Here is a 27,122-nt window from a genome sequence, read left to right as displayed (position 1 = left end):
AACTCCCATATCTGTCCAGCAGGACAAGTACAGTAACCTTGATACAGCTCTGCTGAAGAACCTTCAGGACAAACAGTACAATAATTACTCTGACTGTAACTGTAATTACCATTTCCACACGGAGTACACAGCTCTTCCTCACTCATGTACAACCCATCCCCACACAAACATACCTCACTGCCAGGCCTGGAGTACGATCCTAACGGACACACCGTACATTCAGTGGAGTTAGCACGGCTGTACGTGTTATTTGGACATGGTTTACAGTAGCCCTGAGTCCAGTGAGTTCCTGCTGGACAATGGCAGATGGGGGAGTGGATAGGAGATGTGGAACCTTCAGGACACTTCATGCAGCCTGAGGTGGAGTTGTAGAAATCCGCTCCACATTGGCACGAGATAAAAGTGTAGTAGTACCCATTCGAACTGGAGCAGGAGGACGATGCTCTGTATGTAAATGTGTTCTGAGCCGACCATACTAAGTTGTACATCTTTGAAGAGTATTCTCTTATAAAACTATAGGAATTGTATCTACCGTCACGAATAAAATCCACCTTTTCCATAGAATCAAATCCTGCATTCTGGCAGATTTTCTCTCCAGTCGAGGTAGAAATTTCGTAGTAATTACCAGTGTATTGGCAAACGTTTCCCATTGACCCTCCATTAATAGACACCATCAAGGCTCCGGCAGACGCTTTTTCGTTACGAGCTTTATAAATTGAGAAATGCAACTCAGCTTGAACGACTGAAATTAAGATGTTGAACAATATGAGACATTGTTCATTTTTTTTACGAAAGCAAAAAATCAAATTATCGATTTTTGTTTATAATTTCATCAGAATCTCATAATTTACACTTACAGTATTACTATAAATTTCTGCTGTCACATTCATATATACAATTTTATGCTCAGTATAAAGTTGTATATAATTACTATGACTCAACGACCAACTCTATAGTTACACTTATTATATTTGTATTTATACGATGTTGAATATATAGAATATTTATCTCAATATACACACCTGTTGCGACAGTTAAGCAAACTGCCAAAACCCCAAAAACTATTTTCATCACAACTTCAACAAACTCTATCCTTCTCACAAACTTAAAACAAAAATCGTCCAAACGTAAGACTGCCAGTAAATTTCACCAGCTTTTAAAGCCGATCTTACTCATGACTTTTCTGTGAGATCTTGCCTGCCAACTCATGACCGTACAAATTCAAGTTCGCGTAACATTGCATATTAAGTCACTGTGTTACTTTTTATACTGTAAAATCACAGTAATTTAACAAAGTTACATCTCTAGTCTCATTTGACTGGTCCTGTGAACCAGGCTGGAACAGTAAAACACGTCCCAGAGTAGCAGCTCTAACACACCACGGTCCAGAACATTCTCCAGCTGCGTGTGTGTATTACCAGTGAGCTGTGACAACCAATAACCGTCCAGAGAGCAACACACACACAGAGCCAGGACCTGACATGTAACGTGTGCCGCCGCCGCTCAATCACCGCTCTAATTCGTCAGGGGACGGTTTGTGGGGTGGCGATGGGAACAGTCACTGTCACCATGGGGACAATCATTGTTTGCCCTTACAGTAACATAGGGATTCTTGTCACCCACTGGATCGAATTTGGATGTTAAATATTCTAGAACTTGTTATTTGAGTAGGGTGGGGTTTTTGACACGGCTGACAAAGTGAAACACGGATTCTAAAACGTAAATTAACATAATTTGAACCTATTTAGCCAAAAGTTTACACCGAACCTAATGAAGGCCGGACAAATTGAAGCTACCTTAGCACGAATGGGATAATATCAAGAAAGGGTAAGAAAACCATCAAACCAGTTTTGCATCATCACAGTTTTAAGATAAAATATCATGTTTTCAGGCTATCAAGGTAGGCATAGGCATTAATATGAAAATTAATTTACATTGCATTTACTCAATATTTATACACAGTCTTAATAACAGATCAAATTTTTGTACTTATCGTGTTATAAAAATATCCTAATTAGCTAATTAACTAATTAACCATGCAAGGCCGGATCCAGGAAGCATCAAGTTAGATCTTCTTCTACTTTTAAGACAGTTTTAAAGAACTCAGACACTTTCAATCGAAGTTCAGGCGAAATCAGATGAAAAATAAGAGGTTAGATAAGTCAGCAGACTGATGGTGCCACTTGTCAGACCGTCCCAGAGAGAATAAGGGGCGCAAATCCAGGACCACATAGGAGCATATCGACTGAAGATCCGTGGAGGGTTAACCTAAAAGCATCATAATCAAATTTAATGAGGATCTATGATTCGGCGGCGGGTTCTTCTGCTGCTGCGGGGGCTTCTTCGGCGGCGGGGGCTTCCTCAGCAGGGGCGGCGGCTTCTTCAGCGGCAGGCGCTGATTCTTCAGCAGCAGGCGCTGATTCTTCGGCGGTGGGTTCTGTTGAGAAATTAAATAATTATTAATGTCTTATAATTTATAGATTTCAAAAATGATGGGTACGCATAAAGTCGGAAGATGTAATTCAATATTACACAATCGTTAGAATATGGAAATAAATTAATAAAGATTAGTAAGTCACCTGGAGCAGCTTCTTCAGCAGCAGGTTCGGCAGCTGCTGGGGCAGCCTCCTCGGCGGCGGCAGGGGCAGCCTCTTCTGCGGGTGCGGCTTCAGCAGCGGGTGCTTCTTCGGCTGCTGCTTCCTGCGAGATAATTTGTTAAAGAGTTGATTCCTTTTGAGCAAGAAAAGAATTACCTTCGGCATGGTTAACCGCCATTGCTTCGATATGTTCTGGGTGTTAAAACATATTTGAAAATGGTAATTTTTTATCTCTCACTTTAAAATCTAAAATCGGCAAAGTATTGCAAGTAAAATCTACACGATGCACACCTCTCCTCTCGAATGACTCCTGGATGTTAAGTAAAACTACATTTCTTATCGCATCATTTCTATGAATTATATATGAGTATTGAGTAGCCTCTACCACCTTCAATGCTCAATATATTCAGATGTCAAAGATCTTCTTTTGCTTCCAATATTCATAACCTCTTTATTAATAATTCAAATGCCTCCACTTTGTCATTGATAAAGTGATCAGTGATCACAGATAGGTTCATTAAGAATAGCACACTCGGTTTATATCAATGTAAGTGCTGCAACACACAAATCAAGGTGAATCAAGAAATCATGTCATGACAGAAGATAAGATTATAAAGATAAGATTATAAAGATAAGATTATAAAGATTTAGAGAAACGCTACCTGCTCTACCGCGGGTGCATCTGAACCCGCATTATCGGCGGGTTCTGATTCCTGTTTAACGGGCTCTGATGCGGTTTCTGCTTCGGGAGTTTCCTCCTAGAGAAAAAGAAAATAGACACAGACATTAAGAGATTAGGATCACATGAAAAAGATGTTCAACATGCAAGATTTTTAGAATCAGAGCTTTAATGTTACATAAAGATTAAAGATATATAATATATAATATTATTCAGATTTAGAAGTTAATTGACATGTAAAAGGTGCTTCAAATTTGAAGTTCAAATTGACAAAATTTTCATTAACGGTTAAATGACATGGAGTATGTTCTCGAATATGACATAGAGTATAATAATTAATAACGCATGCAAGACCATCATGCAGAGAAAATATTAAATTGCACTCTTTAGATCAACGAATTCATTTTCAGATCCTGCGTCAAAGAAACGTTCGAATTGAGAAATTATAGGCGTGTGCATGTAAAGATTAAAGAAATTGCTAAAAGACTTAGGAAGCAAAGACTTTAAAAGTAGCTTAAAGATATTTTCCACGAAATCGTTTCATTTGATGAAAATAATATTGCCCATCCCATATTTATAATCAAATCTGACAAATAATGCTAAAGGATAAGGTGCCACCTTTGGAGAATTTTCGTTATTTCTTGATGTTAATAAATAATTTAATCCAATGTGATGGAGTAAGTTCGAGCCAGTAACATGAACAAATGTCTACTGGTCGCGAAACTTTAGATAATGAATTATGTGACCTTATGGCATATTTAGAATATTTATCCCCGATGAAATTGTAATGGCGATATTACGTTACGTATAACCAAACTCAGGACATCGGCTGTTATCTGGGTGATTTCACCCTAAACGCCTTGTTTGCGCGCAATTACGGTCGGACATCATCCCGGAAATCTTACACTAAATTGGTGTTTAACAACTAACGATATCGTGTAATTGTCGGATCTGTGAATGGAAAATTTCGATTGATGCGGGTAATGAATGTCATTGATGTCAGGAAAGGGTAATGATAAATTTCCAGAAAATTCGGATAAAATTCCATTATGATAATGTCATAGACTGGGACCGGAAGGGTCAGGCTTTTGCACTGCGGTTACCCTACAAAAATTCGTTAAATAAAATCATCAAATTTCTTTACAATTTTGTTAGTAGCAATCTTATTTTCATTTTGATCGACATGATCTGAATCGCAAATAATTAAAATTGTGGATGATACTACAGACCTAATTCCAAACCACAACCAATATTCACACCACTACAGCTCAAAACACTCATGATATTACCAACTATAATACAATTTATGGTATGTATAGTGTAATTTATAGTAAGAATGTGTACTTACTGCTGGGGCTGCGTCAGCTGCTTTCTCTCCCTTGTTTTTACTCAGTGCCTTACCCATCTCTGTCAACTACGTAGCTTTTTGCTAGACTATCAAAGATTTAATGTTAGAATTGGACTAGACTATCAAAGATTTAATGTTAGAATTGGACTAATAAAACGGATACAGGTAATTCGCAATTTTCTTGTAAAGTTGTAAAGTCATTTAAATTGGAATGCCAGAAGCATCAGATCAAACGCTAACTACCACGATTACTGAAATAGAAAAGGCAAAGGAAAGAGACACTTGTCAAGACGACTCTCCTGTCCTATATTTACCGACAAGTAAAATCAGACTCGTTATCTCCCACAGCTTAGCGTATTAAACCAATTGTAATTTCACAATTACCAAAAATAGAAAAGACGCGGAAAGGGCTACACTTAGCCTGCAGTTATGCTGCGATGTCGAAAATTGCGTACAGAAGTGCTGGTTGATTCCGGTTGATTACTGCAGAGAATGGTAAGCTGTTACTGGCTAATACCAGTCACGTGTCAGCATGTACCAGCCACGATTGGACAGGAGTTCGTGTTACTGTTAATTAGACCAAACAATTGATGGGCACTCTGGATTGGTGAATGACTTTTCGACTGGGCAAGAATGCTACAGAAAATGACGGTGACATGGCAAGTTACCGTCAAATGGTACAACACGTGACCCAAAATAAGAGGAAGTTCGTCTTGAAATCGATAGGATGGATATGTAGCAGTATTGGAGCTGGCGGAGTTTGTAGCCACATTACCGAGACACTATAATACCGAGGCTCTAGTTTATCAAAAGGTAGCAGAGGAAGGTTATGTTACTTACTTTGTGCTAGTTTAGGTCATTATCAACAAATACCACCTAATTAATTTCAGGTGACCCACCTGCCAGTAACAAACAAATTAGTGTGTGAGCGGGTGTACCAGACTTGCGGGCTGGGATATTGAGGCTCCCGACTGGGGGGGGGGGGGGGGGGCCGGGGGGCTGGAATTATATTTAATTTGGCAGGAAAAAAATTTGACGTTAAAGAATTACAGCGGGTTTAAAACCCTGTTATATTGAAAATATATTTCAGTTTTGTTCTAATTTCAGGAAAATAAAACTCGTTATTTTCTCCTCAAACAAGTCTTTACAACATTAACGATCAGTGCTGACTGCAAAATCGGAACTTGAGACTTTAAAATGAGCTTATAATTAAGCATTTAGCAGTCCGAGGCAGTGATGTATCAAGTTTACACAAGCAGGCTACAACTATAACCATAGTAACACACAACTAAGCCGACAGATGCATGATACATCGCATCCTAAACAAAATCAATCAAACTGCACTGGAGTGACAGAAAATCAGGAAAATAGCGCGAAATGCCAAGTTGCAATAACAGATAACCATCCAAGAGATAAATAGCAATTAACGGCTTCACTCAAATTTCTGTCTGACTTAATTTCCTTCCAATTAAAACTGAAAATGATTACGGACAGGCCAGGTCATTTGCTGATTTTCCAAAAGAAATGACTGTCTTCTCTTTAAAAAGACAGTGACGTAACGATGGAAACATGAGATTGAGTGGCATTGTGGTGGGGTGATTAGTGTTGTCAGTTACCTAAATAGTGGATTACAATAACCTTTGATACAGCAGTCTGATGAATATGAATAGAAGAAGAGGAATTAGTCAAATAGGCTGTAATTTTATACAACGGCCCTACAACGGCCCTACAACACCCCTTACTACCACTGGTCAATAATGGCTGGCGCTTAATTTCGAGCTGCCCTTTCAACAGTCTCATTTTCCAGTAGGTAGTGGTACCGACCTTGGCTAGTCCTGAAAACCTTCAAGATTTAATCTATCAACATGGCTTGCAAAATGGAATAATAAATGTAATAAGCAGATTGGGTGGCATGACCCCTATATCATGCACCTGGTTCCTGGATGATATCAAGATCCATGCTATGTTAAATGTCAATATTCAATAACGATATTAAAAAACTGTAACTAAACATCAGCTAAACAATGCAATGGGATAAGATACAGAGAACTGAGATCTAGAACAAAGATCTAGAAAGTAGACGAAGACTAATGGATCTATTACAACAACTCCTAGCAGAGCCAACCTCAGAAAAACTGTGACATTTAGAGTACCCTTATTGGAGCCATGCCAACTCAGCGTGCATTACAATGTAGTATATAATAAATATATCTCAAGTAGTCAACATATTCTTCATCTAATGATTAATAACTCTCTGGAGATCTCAATGAAGACAGGTCACCGTGCCAAGTCAGGGTTGGTTATTTGTTTAGAATCTAGCTGTGGACCGAGAAGAAATGTCATTGGATGAGGATAAGGCTGTAAACTGTGCTCATGTTGCGACGTTACGAAATAAAAACCCGACATTGAGGTAGAAATCAGAATGCCAATCCAAACGGCTGACTATTTCTCAGTAGATTGTGTGAATGGACCAACGATTTGATGATGCAAGACAATGCTAACAAGTTGCTAATGCTAAGCAGCAAGCTGCCTCAAATTAAACTCAAATAACGAAGGTAATTATACTTAAAGTTACAAGAATGACTAATGAATGTTACCACTTGTTTATTTTTTGAAACAGAAGGAAAGATGTAAGACGCCCGTAGAATGGACTTTATTTCACCAATGACCAAATAATCTGCCCATAGAAATATGCAAAAAGGGATAATAGAGTGACCAAACATTGTCCGATAACAATGTTACACCCTGGTCGGTATGCAGGACTACAACTCAATATTCCAGTGTTATACGCATTTTATCGATCAAAGAAGCTGGGTCGTTACAGTATTGTTTTGATAAAAGGTTAAAATCACAACCAAAAGGCAAAAGTCGCAAAGAGGTTGTGCCAGAAAGGAGACTCTTTTAAAATGGACCTAACCTCGTGAGAATAGCACATTAATAGATCTCAATGGATCAATACAAGTGTTATAAAAAACACTTAACTAACACCCGCAGAAAGTAACATATTATATGTTACAGGAAGTGCAGCGTTAAAAGGCTAAAAGGAAGCCATGTTGGTCGACTGAGTGATCTCATCTCAGAACGACCATTGTGGAAAAAACAAGTACAATTCCGAACAAGTAATAACCGTTGTCACTTTGTCACTTTGTCACTTTGTCAGTACGTCACACTCCGCTGCTCCCTTGTTGGCATATTGCCAGTACTCTGCACTCCCGTCGGCATATTATTAATATATACTGACAGTACGCCACATTACGCATTGGTAAACTAAGCTGCTAGTTCACACGAGAAAGACGAGGCTATAAATGACCGAGACACTCTCATGTATAATTACTAACGGCAGATGTTATAAACGCATATAAAAACCAAATCATCCATTAAAGTACATGCACATATGGACCGAAGACAACCCTAATAATGGTCACTAATTCAAGACGATTGCAGGGGGTTCTAATTGGTCGATTTGTGTCACGTGGTTTGAAAACAGGTCGGTGATTGGCTGATCACAATCAGGTGACATGGGCACTGCCCCTCCATTGGGTACTATTACGGAGAAGGGATGATTATGCCAAATAACAAAATTAAATGCACAGTTCGCCATTTCTGGGCTACGAATAGCCCTGGCATTAACAGGGAATATGGCTGCTCGGGGCGAAAATTACTTTATCAGCTTCGCGTGAATTAAACAATCTTCAGCACTACTAGCGTTCTAGAAGCTTCATTCAAGAACATTACATAATAGACAATTAATAAATAGTTAATGCCTAAAAAGTAAGTTACTTAAGGTGAAAGTTGAGACAAGAGAAGTTGATAGAAGATCTAGATTGTTATACTACTGTAAGTGTAAGTACTGGCGAAATGGTGATCAAATTATTAGTTACTTATCGTCGAATTCATTATTCAAGTAGCTGGAAGCCTGCCAGTTTATCCGTTCACCTGACTTCCTGTAGGAACAACAGTTACCAGGTCACAAGTCACAGCTCACTAGTGAACCCTGGTATGAAGTTGCAGTTTAAGTTCCAGGAAAAACAGGAACCAAACTCGATTCGTAACTAAAGTTAAACTTTCACATGGGAAAACTTCAAAAAGTCAATTCTTGATAATCGATAAGCTCCTATTTTTAGATTCCAGTGCCGAAAACTCCAATTCACGATAATCGATAAGCTCCTATTTTTAGATTGTAGTGCCTGGTAGTAGATGGACGTTCCATGGAACTCATTCGGCTATATAACGACTGATAATATCTAGCACGGTTATGAGTAAATGATTGACATTCATTTTAATCAAATCATTAGAATAAACATGAAATATCATTATTTCAGCTCCAAACAAAGATATTACTCATCCTTATCAGTACAGGATATAAATACGATACTGTTATTACTGCCAGTGAGAGTAGGCCAATTTCATACAGCTAATGAAAAATATATCTATATATAATATCCATTCTGCAGGGTATCTTTCAGTACTTGGCACCCTTCCTAAAGGATTAGGGTGACATCGAGCATTCGCACCCATATCCAGTTAAATAACACAGATATTGTGGCTAAATACCAGTCATTACGGCACATAGAGGCCTTTAACTCCTCGCTCATTTACGGTTAAAAAACAAGGGCAAAAACGACCTGGTTGCTATGATGAGAAGCGAAATGAATTTCAAAAGTGCAACTTGGCAACTGCTGACTATTCTCACTTGATCTAACATAATGAAATGAAATGATGCATATAGATGAAGTGAATATCGATGTGAAAATAAAAGCCTAATCACAGAACCGAAATTCAAAATAAGATACTCAAATAATCACTAGACTAATAACACCAAAACCTGGTATCAAATAACCCGAGCTTTATCAAATCAGGATTTTTTGCTCGGGATTACTGACTTACTTCTTGACTAAGGAGGGAGGGAGGGAGGGAGGGAGGGAGGGAGGGAGGGAGGGAGGGAGGGAGGGAGGGAGGGAGGGAGGGAGGGAGGGAGGGAGGGAGGGAGGGAGGGAGGGAGGGAGGAAGGGAGGGAGGGAGGGAGGGAGGGAGGGAGGGAGGGAGGGAGGGAGGGAGGGAGGGAGGGAGGGAGGGAGGGAGGGGTACAAAGCATCAGCACGTGAGATAATGGATGAATACATGAGAATACTATATACGTGATGAGACAACGCTAACATAATAACACAAAGATTACATAAGTTGTTAAGTCACTCCAGCTCCTAAGAATAGATATATGTTCATGTGACGATGTACTGCATACAGCAGCAAGCTTCGTGTATTTACGCCCGTAATGAGAAATTGTCAAGTAACTTTTCTAGAATAAACTTCAGAGTCACGCTCCACAGTCGAATCCTCTAGAGCAGAGCACCTGTTTTAATCCCGGCTAGAGAACCTAATTCAGGAAAGTTCTGAAACTTAATTCGTAACAAATTAGAACTTTGAGATACCAGAAAAATGCAAAACATGTGCACCAACCAGACGTTGAGATACCATAAGTTATAACCCATATGAGATCACAGATTCCGACCAGGGATCTGGGTAGATAATATGTACAATCACAGGTGAGGTCAGCAAGTAAAGTGGGTTACGTCATTCATGATTTGAGGGTGATTTGCAGGGAAAACATTTCAGCAGTGCTAATTGTACTTTGGCTACAATCACAGGTGTATAATAAGCGAATAGCTGGCCATTTACGTCATGCTTTTGATACAAGTCATGCAGCAAAACGGAATAGTCATGAAAAAAGAGAGGTGCTTAGAGGAAATTTTTAGATAAAATTAAACCAGCATGAAGAATTACATGATTATTTACAAATAGCGGCAATGGACATACGGTTGGTAGTTTAACTTTAAAATGTTTAAGCATGGTGGAAACTAAAGTAAATAAACCAGGCGATCAAAAGACAAAAACTTTACTCAAAATTTGATTCGTGAGATGCAAGTGTAATCCAGGTCCTAGCATCACTATAAAAAGGGAATCAGAATGTGTACAATGACACCACAACCAAAAAATATGTGTCAGAAGAATCAAACTGCGATACTTCGCTTGTAAGACGATATGAAAATCTTAGGTTGAGTAGAATAGCCGGGTCTCCAGATTCCTTTCAAAATTGTTAAGGAGCTAATGTCCTGATGTCTAGCCTCAAATAGCACAGCTCTGAGCTTATACTAGAGGACATACAAAGATCGAGAATTTTCTGCAGCTGGCATCGACCTGGATTATGCCATAATCTTTAATGTGATACATTAAAATGTTTAATGCAAGCTCCTACACTAGTTTCTTGGTCAAACGAACTATTAAACTGTAACCGCTAGGTCTACACAATAAAACTGGCACACGTTAATATGCCCGGTAAAATCCTTACCCAGGAAAATTAGCCAGGCGCACTAGATTTGCAAAAGAAGGAAAGTACAGTGCAGTGTTCATGTCGTTATGGAAGACAACATGGATACCTCGCCACATCTTACGACACTCTTCAGGCTAAAGTACACTTCACGACAAATGTTGAAAAATTAAAAACACGCACGTGCTGCAATTTTAAGAGAAAATCACTTGAGACAAACTGAGAAGAGTGAAAGAAACAAAAGAAATGATGTTTCTCCTAGATTCGTTCTCAAGAGAGTTGTGAGAGATGCAAGTCAGGCCCGCACATCATCATCAAGCACTTGTTTTGGAGCTCATAGCTGTCCAGTCTTCACAAGACACTTCAACTCTTCAAACAAATCATGGCCATTTTCTCCATAACGATAACATAGACTGAGCATAAAGTTTTAAAATCTACTTGCTTAAAAGTTCTATCTCCATACGCGTACTTGTTAGCTTTTATTGTGTGTGAATTAAAATGACAAAGTAGTAAAAGCTTTCAAGCGCAATATATAAATGAGTGTTGCGGCAAAGAAAGAGAAGAAACCATGTTATACTGATAATAAGATATATAAAACTTCATCTCACAGCTCGCAACACGAAGCCGCTGCTATTAGCGCCGGTTGCTGTTGCGGCTTGTTTCCATCCCGGAAAGTAAGAGCTACCTCACTATAACTTGGCAGCGGTCACTGCCGAAAAAGCACGAACTAAGCCAAAATCAAGAACTGGCAAGTGAGCATGCGAACAATACGCAACTAGCCTTTCCAATCTCTCCATTCCAGTAGTTGTAAACCAGGAAAGATGTTTAAACCGATTCTTGACACTGCTCCGGGTCCTCCGCCAGTGTAATATAAGACAAGCTTACTTTAAACTGCCACCGTTAAACTTCGTGTTTAATATACACTCCTGCAAAACTTTTAGACACTTGCGTGTACAGGAGGGGAAACCGTTGCTGGTTTAAGTGGCAGTGTAAGTTAACCGGCAGTAAAGAGAATTAAAATTAAGCGCTGATTAGAGAAAGAACGTCGGTCGCTTTTGGGTAAACAAGCGGTATCGTCCCAGAAACAAACGTAGTGCAGGAAACCCTAAAGAAAAACAGATGTTCCGATGAAGTACACAAGTCAACTCCTGCGAGCAAATGAGCGCGTGAAAAAGAAACACAATATAATGAAAAGAGCATGGACGCACCAAATGATGTGCAATACAGTGTATTGAGAATAGAGCACTACTGCTCCTGCTCGCTACAGTACATGCAAATGATAGGCACCAGCACAAAGATCTCACACAAAGGGGGGTACGTGAATACTGAATATCCCAGTATGAACAACTGAACAGTCCACTCACAGTATACTATATTATATCTTGAAACAGTTAGTGTAATTGTAAAGCCAGATGAGGGATGAAGAGTGTGGGTGAGACGAGTATATAGCGTGTTAGATGCCTAATCATCACACAATATGTATCAGAGCCATCTCCCCTGAAGGGTGGCGGACCACGGATGAACGTTCGTGATTTACCGCTTTAGGGGCTTCTGAACTAACATGTATATGGTGTCAATTTTTCAGTTGCTTAAAACATCATCACATGTGATTGATTATTATATACAAAAGGATGAATATTCTTAATATCACATTTGAACTTGAGTGAATCAGACGAATAAAGATTACTGTCAGCAGTTTCACCGTGCAGCTGAAGTGGCTATGTCGTCATGATGTCATCTTCATGCTTACAAAGCAAGCACTAAATATAATCTAACCATGTTGCTAACATACAAAACCGGTCGTAAAGTTAGGTGGTAAGTACAGACTACAATGACTACAGTGACTACAATGACTAAAGTGACTACAGTAACTACAGTGAGCACAAACCGTCAAACCATCTCCCCCGGAGGTTGATGCTAGTCTTCACTCCGCCCTCCCTCTCATACCACGCTACTGAAACAACAGCCGCTTCACTTCACTACAATCAGCCCACGTGATCAGCCCACATGATCAGCGCCCACGTGTCTTGAGAGTTGTACTAAGAACTTACTGAGCGTGCTACTGCTGGAGAGGGGAGAGGCTCACCGTCACAACATGAAACAGCGACAATATACGTGACACTCACACAAAGGAATGTTCATTGCGTGTTTTGGAGGATTTTGGAGGATTTGTGAGAGAGTCAAACTGGATAATGTGTCAGTATATCTTTTTAGAAATAGAATAGGAGTATAAGAATAGACGACTCTAAAAAGAGATGATAATAGTTCTAGTTGCTAATTTATAAATAAAAACTGATGATATAGGTACATCAACGGGTACCCGGTACAGTTATGTAGTATTTCTACAAAGGCTCATATCTCTACACAATGTTCTGATTATCATGGTTTGAGACCTTGGCAAGAACCCAAAGTATGATCTAAATGAAAAATAATCGATATTGCCGAACCTGATGTCAATTGTTTGTCTGAAGACAGCCACAGTTTCCGAAAATAGAATCGAATCATGTTGTATGAAATCTAATTAGACTAAGATAGGCTTTGCAACTAAAGTATTGTTATCACGTGGAACAATGACAAAGCTAATAATATGAATATAAAAAGAAAGGTTTATCAATTATAACAACTCATTCACTCGTTCAAATAAAGTTCGATACAAATTACAAAACGATATTGATGATCATTTACGGAAGGACAAAAAGGAGAATATTCCGTGAACATGGGCTCTATACTAAGAATACACAGTGGTCGGGACACAAAGCCAGTGATAAGAATGACTAAAGTAAGAAGGGAAGCGGTAGAGTAGCGAGTGTAAGAGAACATCAGCTACCGTGTACAGAGAGAAGTGAGGATGAGGGAACTCTGTAAAGTGTACAGTGTACGGGCGAAACCTTCCATAACGCCCCCCTAATACTCCGAGTGTAGAAGCTAAATTAAAGAGACTCACCAGATTAGTGATGGTATGTTAATAACATGGGAGGGAATACCGCTAATAAGGGAGACGTCCACAAAAACATGACAACCAACTTGAGAAAATGGGTACCTAATAACGGGGAATAAACAGCAACGAATGGGAGGAGAAGAACTGTTGGGGTCTTAAACTAACGCTGACCAAAAGAGAGGGAGAGAGAGGGAGAGAGAGAGAGGGAGAGAGAGAGAGCTACTTCTCATATAACATGATAAGATATGGTGATGACAGTTATCCCAGGTTCACCTTGTACAGCTCGTTATATCTAACTGTTGCACGTTCCCCAGTTATAGTAGCAACCGTTATACGCGAGTGTGTAAGTGTGTAAGTGTGTGAGATAAGGGGTGGTTGTGTGGGAGATAAGAAGTTGTTAATACGGACATTGAGCCTCCAGTGTACGTGATAATCATCAGCGTCAGTTGCAGTTAAGGGGTTTCAGCGGGAGGGGCGGTCTGGTGGTGATAGGATATTAGGGAGATCTTGATGGCGTAGAAGCTTTTTGCTTCAGAGGCGGTGGTATTTCTAGTATTTCAAACCAGATGTTTTAACAAATTTAGTATTACACGCTACGTATTGTGTATTCTTTAATATAATTTAGCAAGTCTGAGCTTCAGAGAACCCTATCAATTTTATAAAATTGGACGCTGAACAGATGCTAAATCAATTGTACTAAGACCGGTGTAAATCTAATCAACCTTTTGGACCGAGATTGATAAAAACGAAGAATTCTAAATTGACACCTGTTTCAAGTGGAATACCAAGTCCTCAAACAATCCCAATCATCCGCCCTTTGTGTCTCGACCACTCCTCATTGTTCGAAAATGTTTTTGAAAGTGCTTCTCGGATGCTTCATCCTGGTATTATGCCAGACCTGTAACCACCATTTCATGAAGAACGGAGCAAGTTGTTACTCTGGTAACAACTGCGCATTCGGGTGCCACAACGGTGAATGTTGGAGTCAATGTGACGGTTAGTGACATAGAAAATAATTTTATATTTTTATCTGTGCCTGCTATTGATGATAAAATTTCAAGAATACGGTCTAAAGAAAGCCGAACGTAATACATATATCGACGATATTGTTCTTCAAACAAAGATTTGATTAAAAAGGATAGAATTGTAATCATTCGGACAATGCCTGATGAGATCTGTATTGTGAATTCACCGATTAATCTCTTTTGTGATGCAGCTTACGAAATATCAACCAGTTATTTAATTTAATTAAGCAATGAATTGCATAAATATAGCTGTAATCATAAAGACAAAGTTTCACGTGCATTGTGGCAATCAAACAAAATGTACACGTGCAGTTTAATCACTATAACGCTCCCGCACACCAGAACCCCATTACATCAGTGGAAACGTTTTCATCCAATTTCTGGTTTCCGTAAATATGTAGTCCCACTGTGTTCCGAACAAAAATAAAAATAAGATGAATAATCACCCCACCCGGTCAGGAGTCTGCTGTTTAACCACGAACTGTGTGGACGGAGACTTGTCCTGCACGTCTGGATGCGCATTGCCCGAGTGGTGCTACGTTGTCGGAGACTCCTACGCTTCCAGGACCTCTTGCAAAACTGATGACGATTGTGGACCTTACAATAGGATCAAGTTTCCTTATGGTTATAAGTGCAGTGGTGCTTGCTCTGTTTAGAACAAACAGTTTGATTGATAGACTTGGTTAAAAGTGTTGTTCAGATGAAAATAATTGGATTCTAATTTGATTCTTAAATAGCTTATATCATTCAAAAACAATGGAACAATGGAAAGTAAAAAAATGTTAAAGCAGCGATAAATCATAGTACATAATACAAATTGTCAGCTAGGTGTACAATCGAGATGATCACTGCAGAAACCCATTTAACACTCTTTAACACTCATTTAACACTCTTTAACACAGATAGCAATGAAACAGTTCTTATTACTGATAAGTATACTGGGAATGGTCATGTGCTGCAAGTTTTGGAAGGAGGGGGCACCGTGTGATAGAGAAAACAACTGTGCTTATGGGTGCCATAATGACAGATGCTGGAGTGAGTGCAATGGTGAGTTATTATACAATTAATCAAGTTATTATTACAATTAATAAAGTTACTATCTAGTTGTTAATCAATCTCTATTTGTAGCTTATCATGATTTTCATCGCGATTGTCTGGAATAATGTCTCTTTTTGTAATGGCTAAGAGCTTTTATCACAAATATTGACCGAGTTTGATGATAAAACCCGACCAATTATTTGGTACGATATAAATATAAATCATATATATATATCGCGAAGATTATTCCACAATTTTCCTCAGTACATCATTTAAATTGATAAAGTCACGATTTCCCTGTGACTCTAATGACACCAGGTATCTGCTGTCTGACGATCGACTGTTTTGGAGAGGAAAACAAGTGTACAGGCAAGTGTTCGATATCAGAGTGGTGCTACGTGGAGGGAGACTACTGGGACGGGTATGTCAAGTGTATGTTTGACAGTGACTGTAACAAAGAGAAAATAGGTGCTCACAAGTGCGGCTCCTCCTGTACTGCTTAAATTAATCAGATAAACGTTTGGAAACTTTTTGGATGGGTTAAGAAACGGGAAATAGATACTGAGGGATGAGATATAGAATAAATATGATCTTTTTCTGTAATTAATTCAAAGAAGATACAAGACATAGAAATATGAAATAAAAGTTCTAAATTCTAAAGTAAGCTGCGTTACAGTAGCGTTACAGTACAGTAAAAAAGATTTAGATTTGTTGCAGCATGTAGTCATGTACGTTACTTTTCTGATTGGTAGTAATTTAGTTAACCTATAAGTATAAAGAAACCGGGTAGAGGCGTTTTTTTCTTGATAAACCACTGGGCAGGAAAAGCACACTTGCAAAATGACGACAATAAACTAACCGAGCTGTTTGAGATCGATCAAACTCAATTAATGTACAGCTAATGGGAAACATGAATCAATCGCTCGGCAATACAGGTCATGGTCAATTTTATTACTGCTGCTTCCGGTTGATTATAGTGAACTAATGCTAGGTTACAAAATTGAGCGGCCACGTGCCGAAATGGGGGATAGCCAATGGTTTTCGACGTCTCACGCCGTTCCTAGATCCAATTTTACCAGCTAATTAGTGTTCTATCATCTCGTTGATTACTCCAGATGTTTATAAATAATGCACTAACTTTCGATTAAAATAGATCATTAATCTGTGAGACGTTGGTTTTTCCGAGAATCAGACAATTTATTGTAGCGAAAGATATTAACTGCAAGACGAAAACTTAATGACACAATTTCGTTCGTGCTAATCTATTTCCTGAACTTATGTCTGAATCTTAATAAGCATAGAATGGAAGTGTTCAAAAGAGTAGATTTAAGTCGAACGAAGGCATATCACAGAAAAGAAACTTGGTCAATAATATTTTAGGCTAAACGGTAGAGCAGATAATAAACTTGCAATGTTTGGAGATCACTGACTGTTCGTCTCTTAACACAATAAGTCGTGCAAACTAACAGATAAAGAAATAGGATAAAGGAATAAGTGTTCCGCTGAAGAGCACAATGGGCAGCCATTATCTACGGACAAAGTTGAAGAAATCGGCAAGTATCACCAAACAATAGAACAGAAATAATATCAGCCACTCCTTCCAGCTGATCTAAATAAAGCGGGGAGAAGAGAACAATGCGGGATATCTTTGGAGGAAATTTTAACAATGGAAACCTGGCTTCAGATTTACCTCCCATGTTCGTATCTACCCAATGGGGAGGCTGGATCAAAGCAAACCGTGTAGATAAAGCTGTACAGTGCAACAGCAGACTGGGATTTAATTACAAGTCATTAAAGAAAGCTTGATGTCACATTAATAGAACCCATTACGTTCGAGAAGAAAGACCGGGTGGCGATTGTCTTATCATTGAGAAGAAGTTTAAAAATTTCTTCCAGCTTGATGGGAGCTGGTTATTTAGTATTTACCTAATCTATACTGTAAACTCAATCTGTACGTATTTTTCAAATTCAAGGCATATCTTGGGAATATTGACTCTGATAAAAATCATTACTGAAATGCTAAAATTAAATAACAATGTGCACCTAATAGATATTATCAAATATCATGATTGAGATAAATTACGTAATACATTTACACTTTACAGTAAAACTTCAATTGATCTACCGACATTTGAACAGAAATGAGATGAAAGAAAAATTGCAAATTCTGCTAACCGCACATTAGTACAGACAGATCCGTCTGAAAAAATCGATCTGCTGACACACGAAGCTTTCAGAGGATTTTTGACGTTTTTGAGTCCCATTAGGTGCCCTTTATGGCTGACCAACTTTTCCAAACTTTTCCACGTGTCTTAAGGCCACTTTTTGCCACTTTACCACTTTTTACCACCTTTCTTGTTTGTCGAATATCTTTAGTTGTGGACATCGTAAAAGGTTGCAGATCAATCGAGTGTGTTCATATTATCAGGAAGAAAAACTTTTGTTCAAACAATTTTTACGTCAGATAATAAGTTAATTGGATAATTATCAATTAACTAATTAGCAAAATTCTAAAAATTTTTTATTGGCTCAAAATGATCGGAATAGCTTAAAACACGGAGAAAAGTAGGTAGTTTTTAGAAAAACTTTGAAAATTTTTCACTTACATTTTTTTTCGAGACTTATAAAAAATTTCGAAAATTCAAAATATTTTTTCCGCCAAAAGTGATCAAACCGCATGAAACACGGAGAAAAATGCCTTTCAAAAAAACTTAGTGAATTTTTCGTTTCAAGAATAATTAAATAGCCAATATTTGTAGTTGGAGTTCAGTAAATCTCGGCAGATTTTAGTAATCAGGAATTACTAAGTGAAGAGGTCTGAAACTGAAAAACGTTTACCATACGATCGCGCGGCGATATAAGAGTTTCATAAACTATTTTACGCAGAAACTGCACCAATGGCACAGTCAAGATCGAAACGATAGCCTGCTGTACTGTCATTTTATTGATTTCAATGATGAATCAGTGGGGTTAAGATAATCACATTTGTAATAAATAAACATCTCTGTACCGTCAATTGTGCTAATCTAAACCAGCCTACCTGTATTACCAGACCTCTTCTTTTCCTCGACAATCAAACCAAGTTGTTCATATCGCATTTGGTGGGTGATGTAAGTAGTAATACATATCGTGATTGTATTCAATCACAATACGACACAATGCAATACGTGTATATTATATTATGGCCCTTAATGAGGTATATGAAACGTTCTATACCGTACACTTCTCGTTTCTCCTGTGAGAGGCAGGCCCAGTATGGAGGGGTTTTACAGTTTAGCACGAAAACGTCTACTTGGCCTCATGGCTCTTTGACAGCTCAAAGAAGGCAAGAAAAGACCAGAAAGCTTAAAATTTCAACTCGCTCTTTTCAATGCTCTTCGATCTGTCCCACATTAATCCTGAGCTGATCATCATGGCCCCGAATATCCTACGGGAAGAACCTGTATTTTTAATTTTACCTCACGACGTCCGGATTTCAAATCAACACCCTCAATAACATTAACAATCCTTCCTGATCAGAATCTGTCTCTATTAGCAATTTCCAAAATATCCTGACTCTCGTGGAGCATTTCACTGAATTAATTATTATCGGTTCTTTACTAACCCTTGCCCGACGCTCGTATCTAAATCTTATCCTTGCCGGTATGTTACCCTTGTTGATTTTACTTTTAGCCGACCCTGACATATGGGGGTGATTTTATACCGCATAGCAAATGAAGCGGTATGCAGTACAATACAAAACAAGTCACAGTGTCAGTAGATGTTGGAAGGTGTATTTACACTTGCTTCCTGAATCTTAGTTTCCCTGGTCTGTTCTTGCCTTCTTCGAACTGTAAATGAGCCATGAGGCCAAGTATACGTTTTCGTGATAAACTGTAAAACCTCTCTATACCGGGTTTCTCAAGGTATTAAGCGGTTCATAAACCTCATTAACAGCCATATAATATACACGTATTGTGTCGTATTGTGATTGAATACAGCTCGTTACATGGTAAACGTTTTTCAGTTTCAGACCTTTCCACTTAGTAATTCCTGATTACTTAAATCTGCCGCGATTTACTGAACTCTAACTACAAATATTGGTGATTAAAGTATTCTTGAAACGAAAAATTCACTAAGTTTTTTTGAAAAGCATTTTTCTCCGCGTTCTATGCGATTTGATCACTTTTGACGGAAAAAAATATTTTGAATTTTCGAAATTTTTCCAAGTCTCGAAAAAAAATGTAAGTGAAAAATTTTCAAAGTTTTTCTAAAAACTACTTTTCTCCGTGTTTTAAGCTATTCCGATCATTTTGAGCCAATAAAATTTTTTTAGAATTTTGCTAATTAGCTAATTGATAATTATCCAATTAACTGATTATCTGACGTAAAAATTGTTAGAACAAAAGTTTTTCTTCATGGTAATATGAACACACTCGATTGATTCGCAACCTTTTACGATGTTCACAACTAAAGATATTCGACAAACAAGAAAGGTGGTAAAAAGTGGTAAAGTGGCAAAAAGTGGCCTTAAGACAAGTGGAAAAGTTTGGAAAAGTTGGTCAGCCATAAAGGGCACCTAATGGGACTCAAAAACGTCAAAAATCCTCTGAAAGCTTCGTGTGTCAGCAGATCGATTTTTTCAGACGGATCTGTCTGTACTACATCAGCAGATGTGTACGCTATTTTTGTTAGCTACTCCGTAAACAGTAAATATTTTCTCATTAAGCCCAATCGTCACCTCGGTAAATTATCGATAATTAGAGACCACACTCACACTATATCGCTGTTGAAAGTGTACTTAGCTATATAAATCTAGAAAAGCTGTTGGGTTAATGTTCACATTTATTTGTTCTCAGGAGGACTAAAGATAGTCCAACCCAAATCATTGATACGACCTGTCATGATATTATCCTATGGCGGCTTTTTCAACTTTTACTTATTCATAAACTTTCGCCGTGTTGAAATATGCTATCCAGAGGGACTGGCACTTAACATAAATTCGCTGTTTAGAAGCACGATAACGGAGGAAAAATTCCCCTTTGAATTCTGATATCAAACTTGTAAGAAGGTCTGATAAATGAAACAAATCAAGTTACAAAGAGAAAAAAACAACACTTTACAGGCGAAATTTACAACGTGCAATAAAACTGCAATTATGATAACGTCAGCTGCGATTTGAATAAGGATCAATTTTTGCCAATACTTATGCATCATCTTGCACATTTTCGACTCAATTGTATTTATTAAATTTAAAGCCTATCTTAGCATTCTGCAATCTGCAGCCACAAATACAAAATTCTAAACCCCAAAAATTAGATTTCTTGATCTTGAGCCGATGAGACATGTCTTCCTGTAATGAATAATTTAATAATGTTCTTTGAACGTTATGGTAAGATTCTGTTATAATATAATTAACTCTAGATCGGTTTGAGAATTTAGTTTATCATTTACAGTTAATAAAGACCTCGAGTTTATTCGAGAAGGGCGTAGCAGCCTCGTAAGATTCTTTAAGAAATTCCCCAATATCTGGCTTGTTATTTATGATATCAGCTTGTGTGATTCAGCACTTACTTCCCTAATTTGCTTGGATACCTCTAATGTGTTAAGAGTAATTCGATGCTGGTGCAATGTGCTGATTGGGTACTAGATCGAGTGATCAGTTAAACATGTGATTGGCTTAACATACAAATTGCAAGTGTTGACTGAGTGGATCACATCATCGTCATGCAGCTCATGAATGAGTTACACATATAATATACAACATACATCTTGAAAATCTATATACCAGACCTCTTTTTTTTCTCCAAAGTTTTAGATAAGCTCGTTTTGTGCAAGAAATATGATTTATTGTAGCTCAAATCGCATTTGGTGGTGATTTCATTACTGTATTCCATCACAATACGACACAATTACACGCATATAATGCTCTAATGGGCAACATCAAAAAGAAATCGCGATTTTTGACGTTTGCCGTGACAAACCGCGATTCTTTCAATTCTCCGCGACAAATTGTGCATTTTTCTTCAAATCTGAGGACCAGATTTGCGCATTCTCCTTCAAATCCGAAGGCCAAATATGATGTTCTATATAAGTATATGGAACCAATCACATCCACAGCCTTCTGAATGTAGGGGACTTCAGAAGACCGAAAAATATTTTCAGCTCATAATGATCAGGGTAGCATGAAACATGAACAAAAGTAGTTTCCAGAAAAACTTTGAAAATCGTATATCGAGAGGTAGGTAGTACTACTAGGTACGGACTTCAGAAAACCGAAAAAAATATGTTAGGCTCATATATAATTATATCAGGGTAGTATAAACTATTGGTTTCCAGGAATCCACTTTCACAAGCATTTCTTAACCCACTTATCTGCAGATTTTTATGATGATCAGGAAAAACTTGTCGAGATCAAGACCCAAATCCGAAAATCAAGGATAGAGTTTTTCAAGGAGATAAAAGATGAGGTTACAAAAGACCTGAATGAAACCCAAAAATTGCAATTAGATCTTACATCAGAGAAAGGGGCAAGTTCCTGGCTTTCATCACTCCCACTCAAATCATTTGGATTCTGTCTCAACAAACAAGAATTCAATGATGCCCTAGCCCTTAGGTACAACTTTGGAATAAAAGATGCTGCAAGAAAATGTGGAAGTGACAACTTAATAAACCACTCATTGATATGCAAAAGGGGTGGGTATGTATCTCTCCGCCACAATTCATTGAGAGATGTGATAGCAGAGCTCTTAGAAACAGTGAAACTGCTGGATGTAAAGATGTTACCACCGAACCTCTCCTTATCCCTGTCAATGGGAGAGAACTTCCTGCAGGGGCCAACAAAGCAGATGGAGCTAGATTAGATGTTAATGCTAGGAGTGTATGGAACCAATTGGAAAGGGTATTTTTAGATGTAAGCTCAAGCTCCTTCCAGTAAGGCTCTTGGATCTCCAATGAGTATGTACACTAGCCATGAGAGACAGAAGAAAAACATGTACAACAAGGTCGAGGTGGAACATGGAACATCTACACCAATAGTCCTATCAACAACAGGTGGAATGGGAAGAGAAGCAAATACGTTCTTCAAAAAGTTAGCTGATAGAATGTCTAGAAAATCAGGCCAAAGATACAGTGAAGCGATGACTTTTATCAGGAAAAGAATAAGATTTGACTCATTAAGAACGACAATTATTGCTCTTAGAGGAAAAAGAGGAATAAAAAATGGTAGTATAGTTAAGATATCAGATTTAGATATTAATTTAGAGCCAACAAATTGAATTGGCTACTTTTACTACTACAGCAAAGGGTTTTTATGAAAATTTTTAAGATTTTTTATTGAATTTTTATATAAAATTTTTATATAGGGTTATTGTTATATTATGTGTATATTGTTTGAATAATTTTTAATTTCTTATCTGCTGATTTATAACATTGTTAGCCAAAACCTCTCTGAAACTTAAACATAAAAACTTAAACCACTAGACATAAGTTGACCACTAAACATAAAGTTAATTACTAGACACCCCAATCAATGTTTGAAAAACTGCAAACATTTACATGACGATGACTTAGCCCACTTAAAGAATTGTTGTATCACATCGTGACCCCCACGGTAGTTTCACTATAGAAGGTGTTCTAACGATACAGGGGGAGCCGTGCACTCGTGCGCGGCGGGTCATACAACGTTTGACAAAAGAATTGTGTAAAAGCCCGATGATATATTAATAAATTTTAAAAGTACAAAGTAATTTATAATTTTGCTGGTATATCAAAAAAATGCATGAAAATGGAGCTAGATTTTTAAAATCCGCTCAAAATAACATTAAAATGTATTAATTTATATTTTGTATTTTTTTACTAAAAATCCAAAAACGTCCAAATTTTTGCGCGCATTTTTATTTTTGGTACTTTGACTGTTAATGCAATTTTGAACACCTTGTTTTTAACATTTTATATAAGAATTGATTAAATATATGCAATATAAATAGGCCACAATTTATTTTTAGATAAAACATAAAATTTTAGGTGTGCCGCGCACATTTTCACAAAGTTACACTGTAGTTTGAAAATCGAGCGCTAAAGCTAATACTGTCGTATTTTAACAACATTAATATTTTATCAAGTATTCTGATTTCTGTGCTAATGTTTTATGTTGCAGCGATCACCCATATAAAATTTGTGGTGAAACATAATCTGATTCCTAACGGTGTATCCATAAATTCTTACCAATGACTTACTGCAACTTAGCTGACTAAATTGTTCTTTATGGAATTCACTTACTCGACGAGTTTATGCTGGATGGTTGAATATTAGGGTGGATGGTTTTTTAATCGTATTTATGGAATTGGTACCGTTGTAAAGCTTACATTATGACAGTTCAGATGGCGAAAGTTTTATCGAAAATGGACCTGTCGTTGTTCTGGAAATAACAATAATAAACAATAATATCTATGACCAATTTAACCATATTAAGAAATGTGGTCGGTGATCCAGTATTGAGCATATGTGCAACTGTGTGAGTTCAGTATTCTAATTGCCCCCTTCAAGCAGCTAAGGTGCGTCTTACTAGCAGTCATGTGACCGAGATCACGTGATAACACCTTTAACTAACTTATTAGTTTTAAACTAATTACAACACTACAAATCTATTACATTTATTGAGGTATGAGATATGATAGACGAGCGTAAGTGTTGACGTGCAAAGGACTGCTGTGAGTGTACTTGAAGATTACTCATCCTCCTCCTTCTCATCAAAACTATTCTCATCAAAACTACTATCTGGACTGAAGGTATTGCGTTTACAGTGTTTATTGTGCTTCTGAACATTGAACTCTTTTTACAACACTCGCAGAGAGACGGGTTAGAGGAGATTTGATTGAAGCCTACAAAATTGTAAATGGATTGGTTGAGTATGGAAAAGATATTTTCAATTTAAGTAGATCGGGAGATAAAATTGTTAGCACTAAATCTAACAATATTGATAGAAATATTAAAACCTTGTCTAATAATTTTTTATCAGAGCGTGTTATCAGCTTTTGGAATAAATTGCCATCTTTTGTTAGAAATTCAGTGTCTGTTATTGATTTTAAAATTAATCTAGAAGAATTTAAAAAGACTAATAATTTAGTAGACACAGGCAACTTTTGGGAAGTGTCAAATATAGTTTTAGCAAAAATAGAGGGTGTAAATTATATCGAAAAGAAGAAGCAACAAGTCCAATATTTATATAAAAATCCGTGTGTTGCCAAGAGAAAGGGAATAAATATCTCATGAATTTGTTTTTATTTATTTATTTTTTAAATTAACGGTTTTTAACTTTTTAAACTTTTTTATATGTAAATAAATTATGACAATTATGTTAGTTATAGAATTTGTTTGTTTTTTAATGACGAAGGCTGTGAAATGTTCACAGTTCTGATAATGAGGAAATCAGAAAGAATGTTTAAAACTAGTGATGATGTTTATGTCATTATTCTTAATCTAATCTATCTAATCTCTTAATAATATAACTATGTCAAATAATCAGAGCTCAGACATTAGTCTCCACTCTTGTGAGCGCCCTTTAGAACATTTGAACTTTTCATTCCAGTCTGAAAAATCAGAGAACTGTAACAATTGTCTGTCAAAAGACATCAAGATTGACTTTTTAGAAAAAAGTTGTCTTTATTGAATGAAATTATCAGAACTAGTGATCTCATTGCCCAGTACAATGATAGTCTCATATCAGATCAAACTCAAATACAACAACAGAGTTTTAAGTGTGAAAATTTGCTGCCAAACTTATCAGAGGAGATTGAATGTGAGATCATAACCATTACCCCTCAGTCACACGTTGTTATCAATCAAGTAGAAGCGTTTGATGTAGATGACATTGTTGTGGAAGATGTTGTATCGGACAGTTTGTTTGTTAACAACGATGTCGTGGACAAGGTTGTTCCACAGGAGGTTGTTGGAAACGAGATTGTTATCAGTGAGATTGTTGTTAACGAGGTTATGGCAGACGAGGATGATGTGTCTGATCTCCCTGTATCTACTGCTACTGGTGAATCACGGATCAACACCCCTAAGCCCAGAGACAAATATGGACAAACTTGGTCCCTGCCCCTGTCTACGATCCTATAACACCGGGGCCAATGAATATATCTGTAACTTGTTCCCCATCACCAGTGAAACCAGTTACCCTACTAGATGATGGTCCATTCTCTAAATTTTCACTTGATCTATTAATGGAAGAACTTGAGTTCAGTCACGGTTTTAAAAACAGGAAATCGGTTTATTTTGGTGACTTTCCCTATGAGTATTCAGGTGCAACACATGACCCAAAAAGTGTACACAATGATTCCTACCTTGCTAAACTCAGCTCCTACATTAATGTGATATTACCCAATTTCAGACACAATAGTATTCTCGTCAATCTATATGAAACTGGAGCAGAGTTCATGCCAGCTCATAGCGATTCTGAATCATGTATTGTAGAACACTCTGATATTGTAACCATTTCACTTGGTGCGACGAGAACACTGCAAATTAGATCAAACGGCAGCAATGAAGTTGTGGGCTCTGTGCAGCTTCAGCATGGAGATGTCTTCATCATGTCCAAATTGTCTCAGGCTGACTTTCAACATGAGATACTGCCAGACGAAATGTGTGATGAACCCCGGATCAGCATCACCCTAAGACTGATGAAGCCCCCTAGGATCACTCAGTCAACTGAGTTTGGTCTGCGTTCACCGCCCCCACCCATCCCTCATTCAGGACACAAACTGACAGACTCTTCTTCACCTGCACTCTCAGTTTGCAAACAGTCAGCTAAAGCTTCACAAAAGTCTGTCCTATTCATAAGCACCTCTATGTTCAGGTTTCTTGATGCGGACAAGTTATCATCGTTCACTGTTAGTGCTAGTAAACTGTTTTATCCTGGGGCTGATGCCAAAGTAATGTTAAATAAACTAAAAACTGACCTACACTCTGTTCCATCCCCATTAGGGTGGCGGATTTTGTATCGAATTTTCGAATCAAATACCGTTGTAATGTTTATTTAAAATAAATAAGGATGGTGGAAGTCTTTTCGAAAATGGACTTGACCAAACTAAGAGAATGGCTAATAAACAAACCAATAATTGTCGCTGATCCAGTCTATAAGTGAGCCGGTCCATTGCTCCAACGATTGTTTCTAATTGACCTGCCAACCCT

At 37.7% G+C, this 27,122-nt stretch overlaps 2 protein-coding genes and 1 long non-coding RNA gene across 6 annotated transcripts in view; 2 read left to right on the top strand and 1 right to left on the bottom strand.

Annotated features, from left to right (window-relative positions):
* Positions 1-1,710: 1,710 nt before the first annotated feature.
* Positions 1,711-27,122, bottom strand: part of LOC134823383 (cytochrome c1-like) — a 79,043-nt gene continuing 53,631 nt past the window's right edge. Inside the window, exons 1-4 of one of the 4 annotated variants that reach the window (XM_063834837.1) lie at positions 4,625-4,712; positions 3,260-3,355; positions 2,580-2,700; positions 1,711-2,437 (exon numbers count right to left, since the gene is read on the bottom strand). In XM_063834837.1, coding sequence (XP_063690907.1) covers positions 2,301-2,437; positions 2,580-2,700; positions 3,260-3,355; positions 4,625-4,681 — 411 coding nt within the window. In that variant the 5' untranslated portion in view covers positions 4,682-4,712 and the 3' untranslated portion in view covers positions 1,711-2,300. Of the gene's footprint in view, positions 2,438-2,579; positions 2,701-3,259; positions 3,356-4,624; positions 4,713-27,122 lie in introns of those variants that run through there. The other 3 variants (XM_063834838.1, XM_063834841.1, XM_063834839.1) reach the window with 3 other exon arrangements.
* LOC134823552 (uncharacterized) lies at positions 15,819-16,488 on the top strand. The gene is made up of 2 exons (XR_010161313.1): positions 15,819-15,959; positions 16,269-16,488. It is a non-coding gene; the product is annotated as an uncharacterized LOC134823552 (long non-coding RNA).
* The window catches only part of LOC134823382 (minor histocompatibility antigen H13-like), a 36,037-nt gene continuing 33,482 nt past the window's right edge, over positions 24,568-27,122 (top strand). Inside the window, exon 1 of the mRNA XM_063834836.1 lies at positions 24,568-24,591. The gene's annotated coding sequence lies outside the window, so the exon portion shown is untranslated. The remainder of the gene's footprint in view (positions 24,592-27,122) is intronic.

This window comes from Bolinopsis microptera, chromosome 11 (genome assembly GCF_026151205.1).
Source record: "Bolinopsis microptera isolate Bmic1 chromosome 11, MBARI_Bmic_1.0, whole genome shotgun sequence".
In the NCBI taxonomy this organism is placed as follows: domain Eukaryota; kingdom Metazoa; phylum Ctenophora; class Tentaculata; order Lobata; family Bolinopsidae; genus Bolinopsis; species Bolinopsis microptera.
Note: the sequence above shows the minus strand (reverse complement) of the source record. Positions and strands in the feature narration are given on the sequence as shown.